The following is an 18,821-nucleotide window of genomic DNA, read 5'->3' as shown; positions in this document are numbered from 1 at the left end:
TAGGGTACACTACTGTTGACCAGGGCCCAGAGGGAATAGGGTACACTACTGTTGACCAGGGCCCAGAGGGAATAGGGTGCACTACTGTTGACCAGGGTCTATAGGGAATAGGGTGCACTACTGTTGACCAGGGCCCAGAGGGAATAGGGTGCCATTTGGAATGCATTCTAATTGTTCAGCTTTATTTTCCATGGAGAATAAATAAAGTCTGGAAACAGGCGGTTTCTGACTGCCAGGAGTCGAGGACTGGAGCGAGCCGTCCATCTGACATATCCTGGACTTTCAGCAGGCAGAAACACAGAAAGGGAAGTTGGGATAAATTGTTTCATTAATTAATTCATTAATTTCATTCATACCCTCCATCTGTGTCAACATGATGGAGAATAAACGGCTGGCTCAACAAACGGCTGGCCGGTTCGAATCAGGAGACAGTTGCCACCCATTCGCCCCGTTGCCTCAGGATAGATTTAACAACTCCTATTGGCCGCGTGGAGGAAGACAACTGAATGACTTAAAGGATTATTTTTGAATTTAGCATTCATCTCTTTGTCAGCCTTGACAGTTAAAAAGCTCAATCGGTCAAGATATAACATGACTTTTGTCTATAATTTTTCCTGGATATTTTATATACAACTAAAGGCTGTTTTCCCTTATCAATTGACCGTTTCCATTGAGCTTTTCAGTCCCGGGTTTTTGGAAACTGACCCTATATTTATATATAACCAGTCAGTCAGAGAATCAACCATGTTAACAATTGTGTGGTTATTCTTTATAGCAAATTTAACAATGCTCTCTTTGTGATCTTAGACAAATTTGTGAAAATAGGAACACGTTTTTGTCACAACGTTCCCTTGCCTGCAGCTATAATCTTCCTAGACGTATTTCCTTTCCATAACACTGAAACAGTAGAGAACCAGTCTTGACAAATTCCCATAAATAACATGTATGTTGAGGGGGGGCGGGAAACGTATTAATGGGGTGGTTTGTGATGTGATATGATGGGTGGTTGTGCCTGCCATGGTCTCTCTAACAGGAAGTGTCAGTTACAGGTTAGATCCCCCTTGACAGAGCAGTAACACCCAGTACTGACAAGTACACTGGCCAGACTTTAAGCCGTAAAGTGATAGCGACCGAGGACGAGATTTGCTTCTCAACTGGACCAACTGTCTTGACGAGGAGAATGTAATACCTGTGATGTCACCATTTAAGGAACATAACATCATAATATATTTATTTAACCAGTATTTAACCAGGCAAGTCAGTTAAGAACAAATTCTTATTTACAATGACAGCCTAGGAACAGTGGGTTAACTGCCGTGTTCAAGGGGCAGAACGATTTTTACCTTGTCAGCTCAGGGATTCGATCTAGCGACCTTGCGGTTACCGGTACCAACACTCTAACCAGTAGTCTACCTGTCGACCCAATCAGATGCTGGTATGCTAATCATCCCCCATAGTTATTTAATATATACCACTTAGCAAATGCTTTTATCCAAAGCGATCTCTGTGGGAATTGAACCTACGACCTAACTGACTGTACACTCATATCATTGTAGTACTAAAATCTTTAGGGTTTTTTCTCACTAGATCAGCAACACACAGCACAACCATCTCACCTCTCTTCGATGCGAACCCAGAGGTCATTAAACTGTCCGTTTCTCTGGTGTTTCCTCTGTTTGTTACGCCGTTTCTTCTTCAGCTTGCGGTCCATCTTGTCCATCAGCTCCAGGCTGTGGGAGTGACGAGGCGGCAGTATGTTGGGTCGCGGGTTGTCCTGCAGAGGGTGCTGTTGCTCCTCATCATGAAGCTCGTGGAGGAAAGGCTCCAGGTATGTGGACTCATCCAGGTCCCGACCCAGAGAATGACCCGTCTGGTCGGGGGCCGATATCGATCGACTGTGGTGATGGAGAGAGTAAAGTTAGAAATAGAGAGCAGTTGGTAAAAGGTCTTGGATTTAACATCTAAACAGTCATGGTTGAGGAGTAACTGATGACATGTAACGGGTTATCCAAAAACTGTAACTGTTAAATTACCAGCAAACATACTGTAATCAAACTACGGATACTTTTGAAAAAGTAATTATTAATTCTAGAATGACTTTTAAATTCTAGAATGACTTTTAAATTCTAGAATGACTTTTAAATTCTAGAATGACTTTTAAATTCTAGAATGACTTTTAAATTCTAGAATGACTTTTAAATTCCCGAAAAGATGTTTGCGACACCTTTCTGTTTCTGTTTTCTCAACGATTGTCACACCCTGGCCTTAGTTATCTTTGTTTCCTTTGTTATGTTTGTTAGGTCAGGGTGTGACATGGGGAAGGTTTGTGTTTGGGTGGTTATATGGTTAAGGGGTTGTTGGGTTTTGTGTGTGTGGTTTTGTGTTGAGTGAGTATGTCTAGGTATGTCTATGGTTTAGTGAGGGTTTCTAGGTATGTCTATGGTTGCCTGAGTGGTTTCTCAATCAGAGACAGATGTCTTTCATTTGTCTCTGATTGGGAGCCATATTTTAGGCGGCCATAGGCATCATGTGTTTGTTGGGTCACTGATTTAGTCGGTGTCTTAGTCTGTGTCTGTGTCTAGGTCTGTTTCAGGTTTGCATGTTTTGCATTTAGTCGGTTTTGGTTTCACGGTCTTCGATTTGTTGTTTTGCTTCGTTTGGTCATCTCCTTAAATAAAGAGAAGATGCAATTTTTACACGCTGCGCCTTGGTCCTTTCTCTCTCCCATGGACGATCGTGACAGAATGACCCAACCATTCAGGACCAAGCAGCGTGAAAGGAGGGAGCCAGAGCCCGTTGTGCAGATACTGGAGGTGAGCAATGGGAAGGATACAGAGACTGTTAAGGATTTATTGAGGAGTTTGGAGGAGAGTGAAAAGAGGGACCTGCTGTGTTGGTGCGTGAGGAACGACATCCACCCGACAGAGCGTGTGCGGGAGGTGATGTTACCTGAGTCAGTTCTCCATGCTCGTCCTGAGTTGCGTGCTAACCGTCTGGGAATGACAGTCCCACGAACCAGGCCTCCTGTGTGCATTCCTAGTCCTACACCTCCTGTAACACCTTCCCGCCCCAGCCCAGTACCACCAGTTCCGGCACCACGCCCCAGGATTCCAGGGTGTCACCAGAGCCCTGTTCGCATTGTTGCTTCTCCCCGCACTCGCCCTGAGGTGCGTGTCCTCATCCCGGTACCACCTGTGCCGGTACCACGCACTAGGCCTATAGTGCGCTTTGAGAACCCAGTGTGTCCTGTTGCTGCTCCCCGCACTAGCCCTGAGATGTGTGGCCCCAGCCCGGCACCACCAGTTCCGGCACCACGCACTAGGCCTAATGTGCGTATCCAGGGTCCAGTATGCCCTGTTCCTTCTCCCCGCACTAGCCTTCAGGTGCGTGTCCCTAGCCCGGTACCACCAGTTCCGGCACCACGCACCAGGCTTATAGTGCGTCTCAGCCGGCCAGAGCTGCCAGTCTGCCCCGAGCCGTCAGAGCTGCCAGTCTGCCCCGAGCCGTCAGAGCTGCCAGTCTGCCCCGAGCCGTCAGAGCTGCCAGTCTGCCCCGAGCCGTCAGAGCTGCCAGTCTGCCCCGAGCCGTCAGAGCTGCCAGTCTGCCCCGAGCTGCCAGTCTGCCCCGAGCTGCCAGTCTGCCCCGAGCCGTCAGAGCTGCCAGTCTGCCCCGAGCCGTCAGAGCTGCCAGTCTGCCCCGAGCCGTCAGAGCTGCCAGTCTGCCCCGAGCCGTCAGAGCAGCCAGCCTGCCCCGAGCCGTCAGAGCTGCCAGTCTGCCCCGAGTCGTCAGAGCTGCCAGTCTACCCAGCGCCATCTGAGCCATCCGTTAGCCCAGCGCCATCTGAGCCATCCGTCTACCCAGCGCCATCTGAGCCATCCGTCTGCCACGAGCCATTAGAGTTGCCCGCCAGCCATGATCAGCCAGAGTCGCCCGCCAGCCATGATCGGCTGAATCCGCCATTCAGCCAGGATCTACCAGAGACACCGAAGCGGAGATCGACTATGGTGGAGTGGGGGCCACGTCCTGCACCCGAGCCGCCGCCATATTAAGGCCTACCCCGGATCCTCCCCTAGACTTTGTGTTGGTGCGCCCGGTGTTCGCACCTTAAGGGGGGGGTTATGTCACACCCTGGCCTTAGTTATCTTTGTTTCCTTTATTATGTTTGTTAGGTCAGGGTGTGACATGGGGAAGGTTTGTGTTTGGGTGGTTATATGGTTAAGGGGTTGTTGGGTTTTGTGTGTGTGGTTTTGTGTTGAGTGAGTATGTCTAGGTATGTCTATGGTTTAGTGAGGGTTTCTAGGTATGTCTATGGTTGCCTGAGTGGTTTCTCAATCAGAGACAGATGTCTTTCATTTGTCTCTGATTGGGAGCCATATTTTAGGCGGCCATAGGCATCATGTGTTTGTTGGGTCATTGATTTAGTCGGTGTCTTAGTCTGTGTCTAGGTCTGTTTCAGGTTTGCATGTTTTGCATTTAGTCGGTTTTGGTTTCACGGTCTTGGATTTGTTGTTTTGCTTCGTTAGTTCATCTCCTAAATAAAGAGAAGATGCATTATTTACACGCTGCGCCTTGGTCCTATCTCTCTCCCATGGACGATCGTGACAACGATAATCAAATCAGCATTTAAAAAAAGGCGTAAGTTTAATTAAATTTAATTTTGTTGGTAACACTTGCGCGAGTCTGACCAAATGATGACCACCAATCAGAGACCACTATGATGCCACACCAAATGAGGACCACCAATCAGAGACCACTATGATGACACACCAAATGAAGACCACCAATCAGAGACCAACCACTATGACGACACACCAAATGTGTTTGATGAATTGCAGGAAAAGAGCAGGACAAGACAGGCTACTGTCCTGTCTTCCGATGGTACGACTGCTGTCGGCATCCAATGATGATGCAACTTGAATAAACGCTTGGAGGTAAGGATGACAGCGGTGGTGTAGTCCACGGGCGATACGGACTTATTATTGATATCTACATAGAGCATTGATGTGAATCAAACTGCTGCTCTCTCATTTAGCTATTTGCACCTTACGGATTGGGTTTGTTGTGGATGGCTGTTCAAATACACACTGAGTGGACAAAACATTAGGAACACCTGCTCTTTCCATGACATAGACTGACCAGGTCAATCCAGGTGAAAGCTATGATCCCTTATTGATGTCACCAGTTAAATCCACTTCAGTCAGTGTAGATGAAGGGGAGGAGACAGGTGGTTAAAGAAGGATTTTTAAGCCTTGAGACACATGGAGACATGGATTGTGTACGTATGCCATTCAGAGGGCGAATGGGCAAGACAAAAGATTGACGTGCCTTTGAACGGAGTATGGTAGTAGGTTCCAGGTGACACGGTTTGAGTGTGTCAAGAACTGCAAACCTGCTGGGGGTTTTTCACGCTCAACAGTTTCCTGTGTGAATCATGACTGGTCCTCCAGCCAACTTGACACAACTGTGGGAAGCATTGGAGTCAACATGGACCAGCGTCCCTGTGGAATTGATGCTGTTCTGAGGGCAAACGTGGGTGTAACTCAATATTAGTTGTATTCCGTATGTTTTTGTATACAGTATGTGTATTTTAACCCAGTAATGGTTGAATTGAAGATGTTTTAAGCTGCCTGTCAATCATTGTTTTTGCGACCAGTGGACAGTCAGTGAAAAATGCGTCTCTTGCAACAGCTGTATAGTTCAAATCCCGGCCTCTATGGGATAACAGTTTGAGAGAGTTCGTCCCTTCTAACCTCCTCCGTGGCATTGTGCTCCGTACGGTCACAAAAACAGTTTGTTTTAAGGAGACCGCGAATGGGGCTTTTACTGCTCAATCTATTTCCTGCTGATCTTTTTTTTTTTTATCCATAGGCCTAACAGACACAAACTCGCTCACGTTGATCAACTTAATCAGCTGCATTTTATCAAGATATCAAAGAGTCACCAACTAAAAGGTTAACAATATATTCCTGTAGCAAATGTAGCATATGACATTCATGTTTCCACATGTAAACAGCCCTTTTCAGTAGTGCTCAAAGCCATTCCATGAGCACAGCATTTATTTTCCAACTGGAATCCATGAGCCCCAATCAGTCGTCCATGACAACTAAATCATAAACAACAGAGTAGGGCTGGCTAATAAGTTTCTAGTTTTTGGGGTTATGCTCAGGTAAAACAATTTGGCTAATCTATATTTCTATATTTTCAAGTCCTGTTGTAGAAGATCAAAGGTTACTAAATTAATTGGAATGACTGGAATTTTGATAGACTTGGTTTTCCATGTAAAGATAATTATCTAATTATCACATGGGTTGACGCCGAAGAGACTAAGCAGGTACGGTGAGTCAAACAATTAATAAGGAACGGATATGTAACGAGACAGGAACAGCGTCAGCAAACGAGTTACACAAACAAATGAAAAACAATTCATGCAGAAAAGCGAGGAACAGAGCACGGAACATGATAAATATAGGGGGGGTAATAAACAGGTGATGAGTGAGTCCAGGTGAATCCAAAATCGCTGATGCGCGTGACGAGGGAAGGCAGGTGTGCGTAATGGATGATAGGAGTGCGTGATGCGGGGCAGTCTGGCGCCCTCAAGTGCCAGGAACTGAAAGGTTGCTAGAGCTGATCACCAGGGAGAGATAACCACGCAGGGAGACTGGAGAAGATACAACTGATCACCAGGGAGAGATAGCCACGCAGGGAGACTGGAGAAGATACAACTGATCACCAGGGAGAGATAGCCACGCAGGGAGACTGGAGAAGATACAGCTGATCACCAGGGAGAGATAGCCACGCAGGGAGACTGGAGAAGCTACAGATCTTTTTGCCCTGTGTGTTTGGGCGGGTCAGTGTTGCTGCGCCCTGTGTTTGGCGTAACTGTTTGTTTTTGACGGAGAGAATTAAATCGTCTATTATTGAACCCTCTGCGCCTGACTCCGACCTTCCACACCTAATATTCGGGACAGCAATAAATAGACTAATAGTGGCGAAGTAATTACAATTTAGCCATTTACACTGGAGTGATATATGTGCAGATGAGGATGTGCAAGTAGAAATACTGGTGTGCAAAAGAGCAGAAAAACTAAAACAATTATGGGAATGAGGAAGGTAGTTGGTTGGATGGGCTATTTACAGATGGGCTGTGTACAGCTGCATTGATCGGTAAGCTGCTCTGACAGCTGACGCTTATAGTTAGTGAGGTAGATATAAGTCTCCAACTTCAGTGATTTTTGCAATTTGTTCCAGTCATTGTTTCTATGGTGACCAGTGAGCTGAGATAATGCAGAGCTTTACCTCGCAAAGACTCATAGATGACCTGGAGCCAGTGGGTTTGGCAACGAATATGTAGAGAGGACCAGCCACGCATTTAAGAGCAGTTGGAGGCCACGGAAGGAGTGTTGTATGGCATTGAAGCTCGTTTGGAGGTTTGTTAACACAGTGTCCAAAGAAGGGCCAGATGTATACAGAATGGTGTCGTCTGCATAGAGGTGGATCAAAGAATTACCCGCAGCAAGAGCGATTCTCGGCCCGAGAATTGAACCCTGTGGCACCCCCATAGAGACTGCCAGAGGTCAGGTCCTCCGATTTGACACACTGAACTCTATCTGAGAAGTAGTTGGTGAACCAGGCGAGGCAGTAGAGAAACCAAGGCTGTTGAGTCTGCCGATAAGAATACGGTGATTGACAAGAGTCGAAAGCCTTGGCCAGGTCGATGAAGACGGCTGCACAGTACTGTCTTTTATCGATGGCGGTTATGATATCGTTTAGTACCTTGAGCGTGGCTGAGGTGCACCCGTGACCAGCTCGGAAACAAGATTGCATAGCGGAGAAGGTACGGTGGGATTCGAAATGGTCGGTGATCTGTTTGTTAACTTGGCTTTCAAAGATTTTAGAAAGGGAGGGCAGGATGGATATAGGTCTGTAGCAGTTTGGGTCTAGAGTGTCTCCCCCTTTGAAGAGGGGGATGACCGTTGCTGCTTTCCAATCTTTAGGAAACTCAGACGATACGAAAGAGGTTGAACAGGCTAGTAATAGGGGTTGCAACAATGGCGGCGGATAATTTTAGGAAGAGAGGGTCCAGATTGTCTAGCTCAGCTGATTTGTAAGGATCCAGATTTGGATTTTGCAGCTCTTTCAGAACATCAGCTGTCTGGATTTGGTGCAGTGGGCAGCTGAGAGGAGGTACTCTTATTCTCCATGGACTTTACAGTGTCCCAAAACGTTTTGGAATTAGTGCTAAAGGATGCAAATTTCTGTTTGAAAAAGCTAGCCTTTGCTTTCCTAACTGACTGTGTGTATTGGTTCCTGACTTCCCTGAAAAGTTGCATATCACGGGGACTATTCGAAGCTAGTGCAGTACACCACAGGGTGTTTTTTTCCCAGTCAATTCTGGAGTGAACCAAGTGCTGTATCTGTTCTTAGTGAATTTTCTTTTGAAAGGGGCATACTGATTTAAGATGGTAAGCACCGTCTTGACAGAAAATGCTGTAATTGGGTGGCCTTCCTAAGCCAGGATTCAGACACGGCTAGGACATCAGGGTTAGGGGAGTGTGCTAAATCAGTGAGTAAAACAAACTTTGGGAGGAGGCTTCTAATGTTAACATGCATGAACCCAAGACTTTTACGGTTACAGAAGTCAACAAATGAGAGCACCTGGGGACACACAGGGCCTGGGTTAACCTCTACATCACCCGAGGAACAGAGGAGTAGGATGAGGGTACGGCTAAAGGCTATACGATTGGTTGTCTAGTGCTTTGGGAACAGAGAATAAAAGAAGCAGATTTCTGGGCGTGGTAGGATAGATTCAGGGCATAGTGTACAGACAAGGGTATGGAAGGGTGCGAGTACACTGGGGGTAAACCTAGACATTGAGTGACGATGAGAGAGGTTGCATCTCTGGAGGCGCCAGTTAAGCTAGGTGCAGTCTCCGCATGTGTGGGGGGTGGGACAAGGGGGCTATCTGAGGCATGTTGAGCAGGACTAGGGGCTCCACAGTAAAATAAAACAATGACAGCTGCCCTAAACAACAGTATACAAAGCACATTGAGCTTTGTATAGGCATAAAGCAATTACAGGTGTTGATTGGGAGAGCTAAGGCAACACCGGGTAAATGGCGATGAATGGGCAGAAAGTTCCTACCGCTTCCACTGGATGTCACCAGTCTTTGGAAATTGGTTGAGATTGAAATATAATGAAATGTATAAAAAAAAACACAAAAAAGACTGAATATTTACACGGGAAAAAAACAGACACGTCTTACTTCTGCGCCATCTTGGAAGGGAGTTGATGACAACGTAAACACCGTCTTGAGACAAACGTATGCAGTATTAAGCCATGCGTTCATGCGTTCATTGGCCAGTGAGTGGCCAAGCTCTCGTCATACCTACAAGTTGTTTATTATTTTAAACCCAGCCCTTTCCCGCCACCGCCAACTCTTGCGCTCATAATTCCGTCTGTAAAAAAAATTTGCTAAACTATTTCTAACACACCCCGAGACCAAATAGGGTTACCGCCAGCATTGTGATTTACCACTAGGTTTGATCAAATAGAGGCCTTCATCTTATATGGAATATTTTGTGTGTAAAATGAATGAGTGAATTGACTTTCATCTGTTCATTGTGCGATTACTGTTTAGTTAAATAATATATTCTTAATATGGCCTGATTTGCCATCTTTCATTGTTGGAGTGAGGGACTAACATTTAACAAGCTTAGTTGGAATATTTTACCTTTATTTAACTAGGCAAGTCAGTTAAGAACAAATTCTTATTTACAATCACAGCCTACCCCGGGCCAATTGTGCGCCGCCCTATAAGACTCCTAATCACAGCCGGTTGTGAAACAGCCTGGAATTGAACCAGGGTCTGTAGTGACGCCTCTAGCACTGAGATATAGTGCCTCAGACCGCTATGCCACTCGGGAGCCCATGATTGTTCTATCATGTGTTTATGTTAAGTTACATAGAACACTGGCGTCACGCTGTACCACCAGACACTGGCGTCACGCTGTACCACCAGACACTGGCGTCACGCTGTACCACCAGACACTGGCGTCACGCTGTACCACCAGACACTGGCGTCACGCTGTACCACCAGACACTGGCGTCACGCTGTACCACCAGACACTGGCGTCACGCTGTACCACCAGACACTGGCATCACGCTGTACAACCAGACACTGGCATCACGCTGTACCACCAGACACTGGCGTCACGCTGTACCACCAGTCTGACAGCTAAGTGGAGTGGAGGAGCTGTGTAGAGTGGAGGAGCTGTCTGGAGTGGAGGAGCTGTGTGGAGTGGAGGAGCTGTGTGGAGTGGAGGAGCTGTATGGAGTGGAGGAGCTGTGTAGAGTGGAGGAGCTGTCTGGAGTGGAGGAGCTGTGTGGAGTGGAGGAGCTGTGTGGAGTGGAGGAGCTGTGTAGAGTGGAGGAGCTGTGTGGAGTGGAGGAGCTGTGTGGAGTGGAGGAGCTGTGTGGAGTGGAGGAGCTGTGTGGAGTGGAGGAGCTGTGTGGAGTGGAGGAGCTGTGTAGAGTGGAGGAGCTGTGTGGAGTGGAGGAGCTGTCTGGAGTGGAGGAGCTGTGTGGAGTGGAGGAGCTGTGTAGAGTGGAGGAGCTGTGTGGAGGAGCTGTGTGGAGTGGAGGAGCTGTCTGGAGTGGAGGAGCTGTCTGGAGTGGAGGAGCTGTGTGGAGTGGAGGAGCTGTGTAGAGTGGAGGAGCTGTGTAGAGTGGAGGAGCTGTGTAGAGTGGAGGAGCTGTGTGGAGTGGAGGAGCTGTGTGGAGTGGAGGAGCTGTGTAGAGTGGAGGAGCTGTGTAGAGTGGAGGAGCTGTGTAGAGTGGAGGAGCTGTGTAGAGTGGAGGAGCTGTGTAGAGTGGAGGAGCTGTGTAGAGTGGAGGAGCTGTGTGGAGTGGAGGAGCTGTGTGGAGTGGAGGAGCTGTGTGGAGTGGAGGAGCTGTGTGGAGTGGAGGAGCTGTGTAGAGTGGAGGAGCTGTGTAGAGTGGAGGAGCTGTGTAGAGTGGAGCAGCTGTGTAGAGTGGAGCAGCTGTGTGGAGTGGAGGAGCTGTGTAGAGTGGAGGAGCTGTGTAGAGTGGAGGAGCTGTGTAGAGTGGAGGAGCTGTGTGGAGTGGAGGAGCTGTGTAGAGTGGAGCAGCTGTGTGGAGTGGAGGAGCTGTGTGGAGTGGAGGAGCTGTGTGGAGTGGAGGAGCTGTGTGGAGTGGAGGAGCTGTGTGGAGTGGAGGAGCTGTGTAGAGTGGAGGAGCTGTGTAGAGTGGAGGAGCTGTGTAGAGTGGAGCAGCTGTGTAGAGTGGAGCAGCTGTGTGGAGTGGAGGAGCTGTGTGGAGTGGAGGAGCAGCTGTGTGGAGTGGAGGAGCAGCTGTGTGGAGTGGAGGAGCAGCTGTGTGGAGTGGAGCAGCTGTGTGGAGTGGAGCAGCTGTGTGGAGTGGAGCAGCTGTGTGGAGTGGAGGAGCTGTGTAGAGTGGAGGAGCTGTGTAGAGTGGAGGAGCTGTGTGGAGTGAAGGAGCTGTGTGGAGTGGAGGAGCTGTGTGGAGTGGAGGAGCTGTGTGGAGTGGAGGAGCTGTGTGGAGTGGAGGAGCTGTGTGGAGTGGAGGAGCTGTGTGGAGTGGAGGAGCTGTGTGGAGTGGAGCAGCTGTGTGGAGTGGAGGAGCTGTGTGGAGTGGAGGAGCTGTGTAGAGTGGAGGAGCTGTGTAGAGTGGAGCAGCTGTGTAGAGTGGAGCAGCTGTGTAGAGTGGAGGAGCTGTGTGGAGTGGAGGAGCTGTGTGGAGTGGAGGAGCAGCTGTGTGGAGTGGAGGAGCAGCTGTGTGGAGTGGAGGAGCAGCTGTGTGGAGTGGAGGAGCAGCTGTGTGGAGTGGAGCAGCTGTGTGGAGTGGAGCAGCTGTGTGGAGTGGAGGAGCTGTGTGGAGTGAGGAGCTGTGTGGAGTGGAGGGGCTGTGTGGAGTGGAGGGGCTGTGTGGAGTGGAGGAGCTGTGTGGAGTGGAGCAGCTGTGTGGAGTGGAGGAGCTGTGTGGAGTGGAGGAGCTGTGTGGAGTGGAGGAGCTGTGTGGAGTGGAGGAGCTGTGTGGAGTGGAGGAGCTGTGAGGAGTGGAGGAGCTGTGTGGAGTGGAGGAGCTGTGTGGAGTGGAGGAGCTGTGTGGAGTGGAGGAGCTGTGTGGAGTGGAGGAGCTGTGTGGAGTGGAGGAGCTGTGTGGAGTGGAGCAGCTGTGTGGAGTGGAGGAGCTGTGTGGAGGAGCTGTGTGGAGTGGAGGAGCTGTGTGGAGTGGAGGAGCAGCTGTGTGGAGTGGAGGAGCAGCTGTGTGGAGTGGAGGAGCTGTGTGGAGTGGAGGAGCTGTGTGGAGTGGAGGAGCTGTGTAGAGTGGAGGAGCTGTGTAGAGTGGAGGAGCTGTGTAGAGTGGAGGAGCTGTGTGGAGTGGAGGAGCTGTGTGGAGTGGAGGAGCTGTGTGGAGTGGAGGAGCTGTGTGGAGTGGAGGAGCTGTGTGGAGTGGAGCAGCTGTGTGGAGTGGAGCAGCTGTGTAGAGTGGAGCAGCTGTGTAGAGTGGAGGAGCTGCTGTGGAGTGGAGGAGCTGCTGTGGAGTGGAGGAGCTGTGTGGAGTGGAGCAGCTGTGTGGAGTGGAGGAGCTGTGTGGAGTGGAGGAGCTGTGTGGAGTGGAGGAGCTGTGTGGAGTGGAGGAGCAGCTGTGTGGAGTGGAGGAGCAGCTGTGTGGAGTGGAGGAGCAGCTGTGTGGAGTGGAGGAGCAGCTGTGTGGAGTGGAGGAGCAGCTGTGTGGAGTGGAGGAGCAGCTGTGTGGAGTGGAGGAGCAGCTGTGTGGAGTGGAGGAGCTGTGTGGAGTGGAGGAGCTGTGTAGAGTGGAGGAGCTGTGTAGAGTGGAGGAGCTGTGTAGAGTGGAGGAGCTGTGTGGAGTGGAGGAGCTGTGTGGAGTGGAGGAGCTGTGTGGAGTGGAGGAGCTGTGTGGAGTGGAGGAGCTGTGTGGAGTGGAGCAGCTGTGTGGAGTGGAGCAGCTGTGTAGAGTGGAGCAGCTGTGTAGAGTGGAGGAGCTGCTGTGGAGTGGAGGAGCTGCTGTGGAGTGGAGGAGCTGCTGTGGAGTGGAGGAGCTGCTGTGGAGTGGAGGAGCTGTGTGGAGTGGAGGAGCTGTGTAGAGTGGAGGAGCTGTGTGGAGTAGAGGAGCTGTGTGGAGTGGAGGAGCTGTGTAGAGTGGAGGAGCTGTGTGGAGGAGCTGTGTGGAGGAGCTGTGTGGAGTGGAGGAGCTGTGTAGAGTGGAGGAGCTGTGTAGAGTGGAGGAGCTGTGTAGAGTGGAGGAGCTGTGTAGAGTGGAGGAGCTGTGTAGAGTGGAGGAGCTGTGTAGAGTGGAGGAGCTGTGTAGAGTGGAGGAGCTGTCTGGAGTGGAGGAGCTGTGTGTAGTGGAGGAGCTGTGTAGAGTGGAGGAGCTGTGTAGAGTGGAGGAGTTGTGTAGAGTGGAGGAGCTGTGTAGAGTGGAGGAGGTGTGTAGAGTGGAGGAGCTGTGTGGCGTGGAGGAGCTGTGTGGAGTGGAGGAGCTGTGTAGAGTGGAGGAGCTGTGTGGAGTGGAGGAGCTGTGTGGAGTGGAGGAGCTGTGTGGAGTGGAGGAGCTGTGTAGAGTGGAGGAGCTGTGTGGAGTGGAGGAGCTGTGTGGAGTGGAGGAGCTGTGTAGAGTGGAGGAGCTGTGTAGAGTGGAGGAGCTGTGTAGAGTGGAGGAGCTGTGTGGAGTGGAGGAGCTGTGTGGAGTGGAGGAGCTGTGTGGAGTGGAGGAGCTGTGTGGAGTGGAGGAGCTGTGTGGAGTGGAGGAGCTGTGTGGAGTGGAGGAGCTGTGTGGAGTGGAGGAGCTGTGTGGAGTGGAGGAGCTGTGTGGAGTGGAGGAGCTGTGTAGAGTGGAGGAGCTGTGTAGAGTGGAGGAGCTGTGTAGAGTGGAGCAGCTGTGTAGAGTGGAGCAGCTGTGTAGAGTGGAGCAGCTGTGTGGAGTGGAGGAGCTGTGTGGAGTGGAGGAGCTGTGTGGAGTGGAGGAGCAGCTGTGTGGAGTGGAGGAGCAGCTGTGTGGAGTGGAGGAGCAGCTGTGTGGAGTGGAGGAGCAGCTGTGTGGAGTGGAGGAGCAGCTGTGTGGAGTGGAGGAGCAGCTGTGTGGAGTGGAGGAGCTGTGTGGAGTGGAGGAGCTGTGTGGAGTGGAGGAGCTGTGTGGAGTGGAGGAGCTGTGTAGAGTGGAGGAGCTGTGTAGAGTGGAGGAGCTGTGTAGAGTGGAGGAGCTGTGTGGAGTGGAGGAGCTGTGTGGAGTGGAGGAGCTGTGTGGAGTGGAGGAGCTGTGTGGAGTGGAGGAGCTGTGTGGAGTGGAGCAGCTGTGTGGAGTGGAGCAGCTGTGTGGAGTGGAGCAGCTGTGTAGAGTGGAGCAGCTGTGTAGAGTGGAGGAGCTGCTGTGGAGTGGAGGAGCTGCTGTGGAGTGGAGGAGCTGCTGTGGAGTGGAGGAGCTGCTGTGGAGTGGAGGAGCTGTGTGGAGTGGAGGAGCTGTGTAGAGTGGAGGAGCTGTGTAGAGTAGAGGAGCTGTGTGGAGTGGAGGAGCTGTGTAGAGTGGAGGAGCTGTGTGGAGGAGCTGTGTGGAGGAGCTGTGTGGAGTGGAGGAGCTGTGTAGAGTGGAGGAGCTGTGTAGAGTGGAGGAGCTGTGTAGAGTGGAGGAGCTGTGTAGAGTGGAGGAGCTGTGTAGAGTGGAGGAGCTGTGTAGAGTGGAGGAGCTGTCTGGAGTGGAGGAGCTGTGTGTAGTGGAGGAGCTGTGTAGAGTGGAGGAGCTGTGTAGAGTGGAGGAGTTGTGTAGAGTGGAGGAGCTGTGTAGAGTGGAGGAGGTGTGTAGAGTGGAGGAGCTGTGTGGCGTGGAGGAGCTGTGTGGAGTGGAGGAGCTGTGTAGAGTGGAGGAGCTGTGTGGAGTGGAGGAGCTGTGTGGAGTGGAGGAGCTGTGTGGAGTGGAGGAGCTGTGTAGAGTGGAGGAGCTGTGTGGAGTGGAGGAGCTGTGTGGAGTGGAGGAGCTGTGTGGAGTGGAGGAGCTGTGTGGAGTGGAGGAGCTGTGTAGAGTGGAGGAGCTGTGTAGAGTGGAGGAGCTGTGTAGAGTGGAGGAGCTGTGTGGAGTGGAGGAGCTGTGTGGAGTGGAGGAGCTGTGTGGAGTGGAGGAGCTGTGTGGAGTGGAGGAGCTGTGTGGAGTGGAGGAGCTGTGTGGAGTGGAGGAGCTGTGTGGAGTGGAGGAGCTGTGTGGAGTGGAGGAGCTGTGTGGAGTGGAGGAGCTGTGTGGAGTGGAGGAGCTGTGTAGAGTGGAGGAGCTGTGTAGAGTGGAGCAGCTGTGTAGAGTGGAGCAGCTGTGTGGAGTGGAGGAGCTGTGTGGAGTGGAGGAGCAGCTGTGTGGAGTGGAGGAGCAGCTGTGTGGAGTGGAGGAGCAGCTGTGTGGAGTGGAGGAGCAGCTGTGTGGAGTGGAGGAGCAGCTGTGTGGAGTGGAGGAGCAGCTGTGTGGAGTGGAGGAGCAGCTGTGTGGAGTGGAGGAGCTGTGTGGAGTGGAGGAGCTGTGTGGAGTGGAGGAGCTGTGTGGAGTGGAGGAGCTGTGTAGAGTGGAGGAGCTGTGTAGAGTGGAGGAGCTGTGTGGAGTGGAGGAGCTGTGTGGAGTGGAGGAGCTGTGTGGAGTGGAGGAGCTGTGTGGAGTGGAGGAGCTGTGTGGAGTGGAGCAGCTGTGTGGAGTGGAGCAGCTGTGTAGAGTGGAGCAGCTGTGTAGAGTGGAGCAGCTGTGTAGAGTGGAGGAGCTGCTGTGGAGTGGAGGAGCTGCTGTGGAGTGGAGGAGCTGCTGTGGAGTGGAGGAGCTGTGTGGAGTGGAGGAGCTGTGTAGAGTGGAGGAGCTGTGTAGAGTAGAGGAGCTGTGTGGAGTGGAGGAGCTGTGTAGAGTGGAGGAGCTGTGTGGAGGAGCTGTGTGGAGGAGCTGTGTGGAGTGGAGGAGCTGTGTAGAGTGGAGGAGCTGTGTAGAGTGGAGGAGCTGTGTAGAGTGGAGGAGCTGTGTAGAGTGGAGGAGCTGTGTAGAGTGGAGGAGCTGTGTAGAGTGGAGGAGCTGTGTAGAGTGGAGGAGCTGTCTGGAGTGGAGGAGCTGTGTGTAGTGGAGGAGCTGTGTAGAGTGGAGGAGCTGTGTAGAGTGGAGGAGTTGTGTAGAGTGGAGGAGCTGTGTAGAATGGAGGAGGTGTGTAGAGTGGAGGAGCTGTGTGGCGTGGAGGAGCTGTGTGGAGTGGAGGAGCTGTGTAGAGTGGAGGAGCTGTGTGGCGTGGAGGAGCTGTGTGGAGTGGAGGAGCTGTGTAGAGTGGAGGAGCTGTGTAGAGTGGAGGAGCTGTGTGGAGTGGAGGAGCTGTGTGGAGTGGAGGAGCTGTGTGGAGTGGAGGAGCTGTGTAGAGTGGAGGAGCTGTGTAGAGTGGAGGAGCTGTGTAGAGTGGAGGAGCTGTGTGGAGTGGAGGAGCTGTGTGGAGTGGAGGAGCTGTGTGGAGTGAGGAGCTGCTGTGGAGTGGAGGAGCTGTGTGGAGTGGAGGAGCTGTGTGGAGTGGAGGAGCTGTGTGGAGTGGAGCAGCTGTGTGGAGTGGAGGAGCTGTGTGGAGTGGAGGAGCTGTGTGGAGTGGAGGAGCTGTGTGGAGTGGAGGAGCTGTGTGGAGTGGAGGAGCTGTGTGGAGTGGAGGAGCTGTGTGGAGTGGAGGAGCTGTGTGGAGTGGAGGAGCTGTGTAGAGTGGAGGAGCTGTGTGGAGTGGAGCAGCTGTGTAGAGTGGAGCAGCTGTGTGAAGTGGAGGAGCTGTGTGGAGTGGAGGAGCTGTGTGGAGTGGAGGAGCAGCTGTGTGGAGTGGAGGAGCAGCTGTGTGGAGTGGAGGAGCAGCTGTGTGGAGTGGAGGAGCAGCTGTGTGGAGTGGAGGAGCAGCTGTGTGGAGTGGAGGAGCAGCTGTGTGGAGTGGAGGAGCAGCTGTGTGGAGTGGAGGAGCAGCTGTGTGGAGTGGAGGAGCTGTGTGGAGTGGAGGAGCTGTGTGGAGTGGAGGAGCTGTGTAGAGTGGAGGAGCTGTGTAGAGTGGAGGAGCTGTGTAGAGTGGATGAGCTGTGTGGAGTGGAGGAGCTGTGTGGAGTGGAGGAGCTGTGTGGAGTGGAGGAGCTGTGTGGAGTGGAGGAGCTGTGTGGAGTGGAGCAGCTGTGTGGAGTGGAGCAGCTGTGTAGAGTGGAGCAGCTGTGTAGAGTGGAGGAGCTGCTGTGGAGTGGAGGAGCTGCTGTGGAGTGGAGGAGCTGCTGTGGAGTGGAGGAGCTGTGTGGAGTGGAGGAGCTGTGTAGAGTGGAGGAGCTGTGTAGAGTAGAGGAGCTGTGTGGAGTGGAGGAGCTGTGTAGAGTGGAGGAGCTGTGTGGAGGAGCTGTGTGGAGGAGCTGTGTGGAGTGGAGGAGCTGTGTAGAGTGGAGGAGCTGTGTAGAGTGGAGGAGCTGTGTAGTGGAGGAGCTGTGTAGAGTGGAGGAGCTGTGTAGAGTGGAGGAGCTGTGTAGAGTGGAGGAGCTGTGTAGAGTGGAGGAGCTGTCTGGAGTGGAGGAGCTGTGTGTAGTGGAGGAGCTGTGTAGAGTGGAGGAGCTGTGTAGAGTGGAGGAGTTGTGTAGAGTGGAGGAGCTGTGTAGAGTGGAGGAGGTGTGTAGAGTGGAGGAGCTGTGTGGCGTGGAGGAGCTGTGTGGAGTGGAGGAGCTGTGTGGAGTGGAGGAGCTGTGTGGAGTGGAGGAGCTGTGTGGAGTGGAGGAGCTGTGTGGAGTGGAGGAGCTGTGTAGAGTGGAGGAGCTGTGTAGAGTGGAGGAGCTGTGTAGAGTGGAGGAGCTGTGTGGAGTGGAGGAGCTGTGTGGAGTGGAGGAGCTGTGTGGAGTGGAGGAGCTGTGTAGAGTGGAGGAGCTGTGTAGAGTGGAGGAGCTGTGTGGAGTGGAGGAGCTGTGTGGAGTGGAGGAGCTGTGTGGAGTGGAGGAGCTGTGTGGAGTGGAGCAGCTGTGTGGAGTGGAGGAGCTGTGTGGAGTGGAGGAGCTGTGTGGAGTGGAGGAGCTGTGTGGAGTGGAGGAGCTGTGTGGAGTGGAGGAGCTGTGTGGAGTGGAGGAGCTGTGTGGAGTGGAGGAGCTGTGTAGAGTGGAGGAGCTGTGTAGAGTGGAGCAGCTGTGTAGAGTGGAGCAGCTGTGTGGAGTGGAGGAGCTGTGTGGAGTGGAGAAGCAGCTGTGTGGAGTGGAGGAGCAGCTGTGTGGAGTGGAGGAGCTGTGTGGAGTGGAGGAGCTGTGTGGAGTGGAGGAGCTGTGTGGAGTGGAGGAGCTGTGTGGAGTGGAGGAGCTGTGTGGAGTGGAGGAGCTGTGTGGAGTGGAGGAGCTGTGTGGAGTGGAGGAGCTGTGTGGAGTGGAGGAGCTGTGTAGAGTGGAGGAGCTGTGTAGAGTGGAGGAGCTGTGTGGAGTGGAGGAGCTGTGTGGAGTGGAGGAGCAGCTGTGTGGAGTGGAGGAGCAGCTGTGTGGAGTGGAGCAGCTGTGTGGAGTGGAGCAGCTGTGTGGAGTGGAGCAGCTGTGTGGAGTGGAGCAGCTGTGTGGAGTGGAGGAGCTGTGTGGAGTGGAGGAGCTGTGTGGAGTGAGGAGCTGTGTGGAGTGGAGGGGCTGTGTGGAGTGGAGGAGCTGTGTGGAGTGGAGGAGCTGTGTGGAGTGGAGCAGCTGTGTGGAGTGGAGGAGCTGTGTGGAGTGGAGGAGCTGTGTGGAGTGGAGCAGCTGTGTGGAGTGGAGGAGCTGTGAGGAGTGGAGGAGCTGTGTGGAGTGGAGGAGCTGTGT

At 52.4% G+C, this 18,821-nt stretch overlaps 1 protein-coding gene across 1 annotated transcript in view; it reads right to left on the bottom strand.

Moving 5' to 3' along the window:
* trabd2a (TraB domain containing 2A) overlaps window positions 1–18,821 on the bottom strand; it is a 135,461-nt gene that overhangs the window by 11,753 nt on the left and 104,887 nt on the right. The window contains exon 6 of the mRNA XM_055944221.1: window positions 1,617–1,895. Within this exon, the coding sequence (XP_055800196.1) occupies window positions 1,617–1,895 (279 nt within the window). The remainder of the gene's footprint in view (window positions 1–1,616; window positions 1,896–18,821) is intronic.

Source organism: Salvelinus fontinalis, chromosome 2 (genome assembly GCF_029448725.1).
Source record: "Salvelinus fontinalis isolate EN_2023a chromosome 2, ASM2944872v1, whole genome shotgun sequence".
In the NCBI taxonomy this organism is placed as follows: Eukaryota; Metazoa; Chordata; class Actinopteri; order Salmoniformes; family Salmonidae; genus Salvelinus; species Salvelinus fontinalis.
Note: the sequence above shows the minus strand (reverse complement) of the source record. Positions and strands in the feature narration are given on the sequence as shown.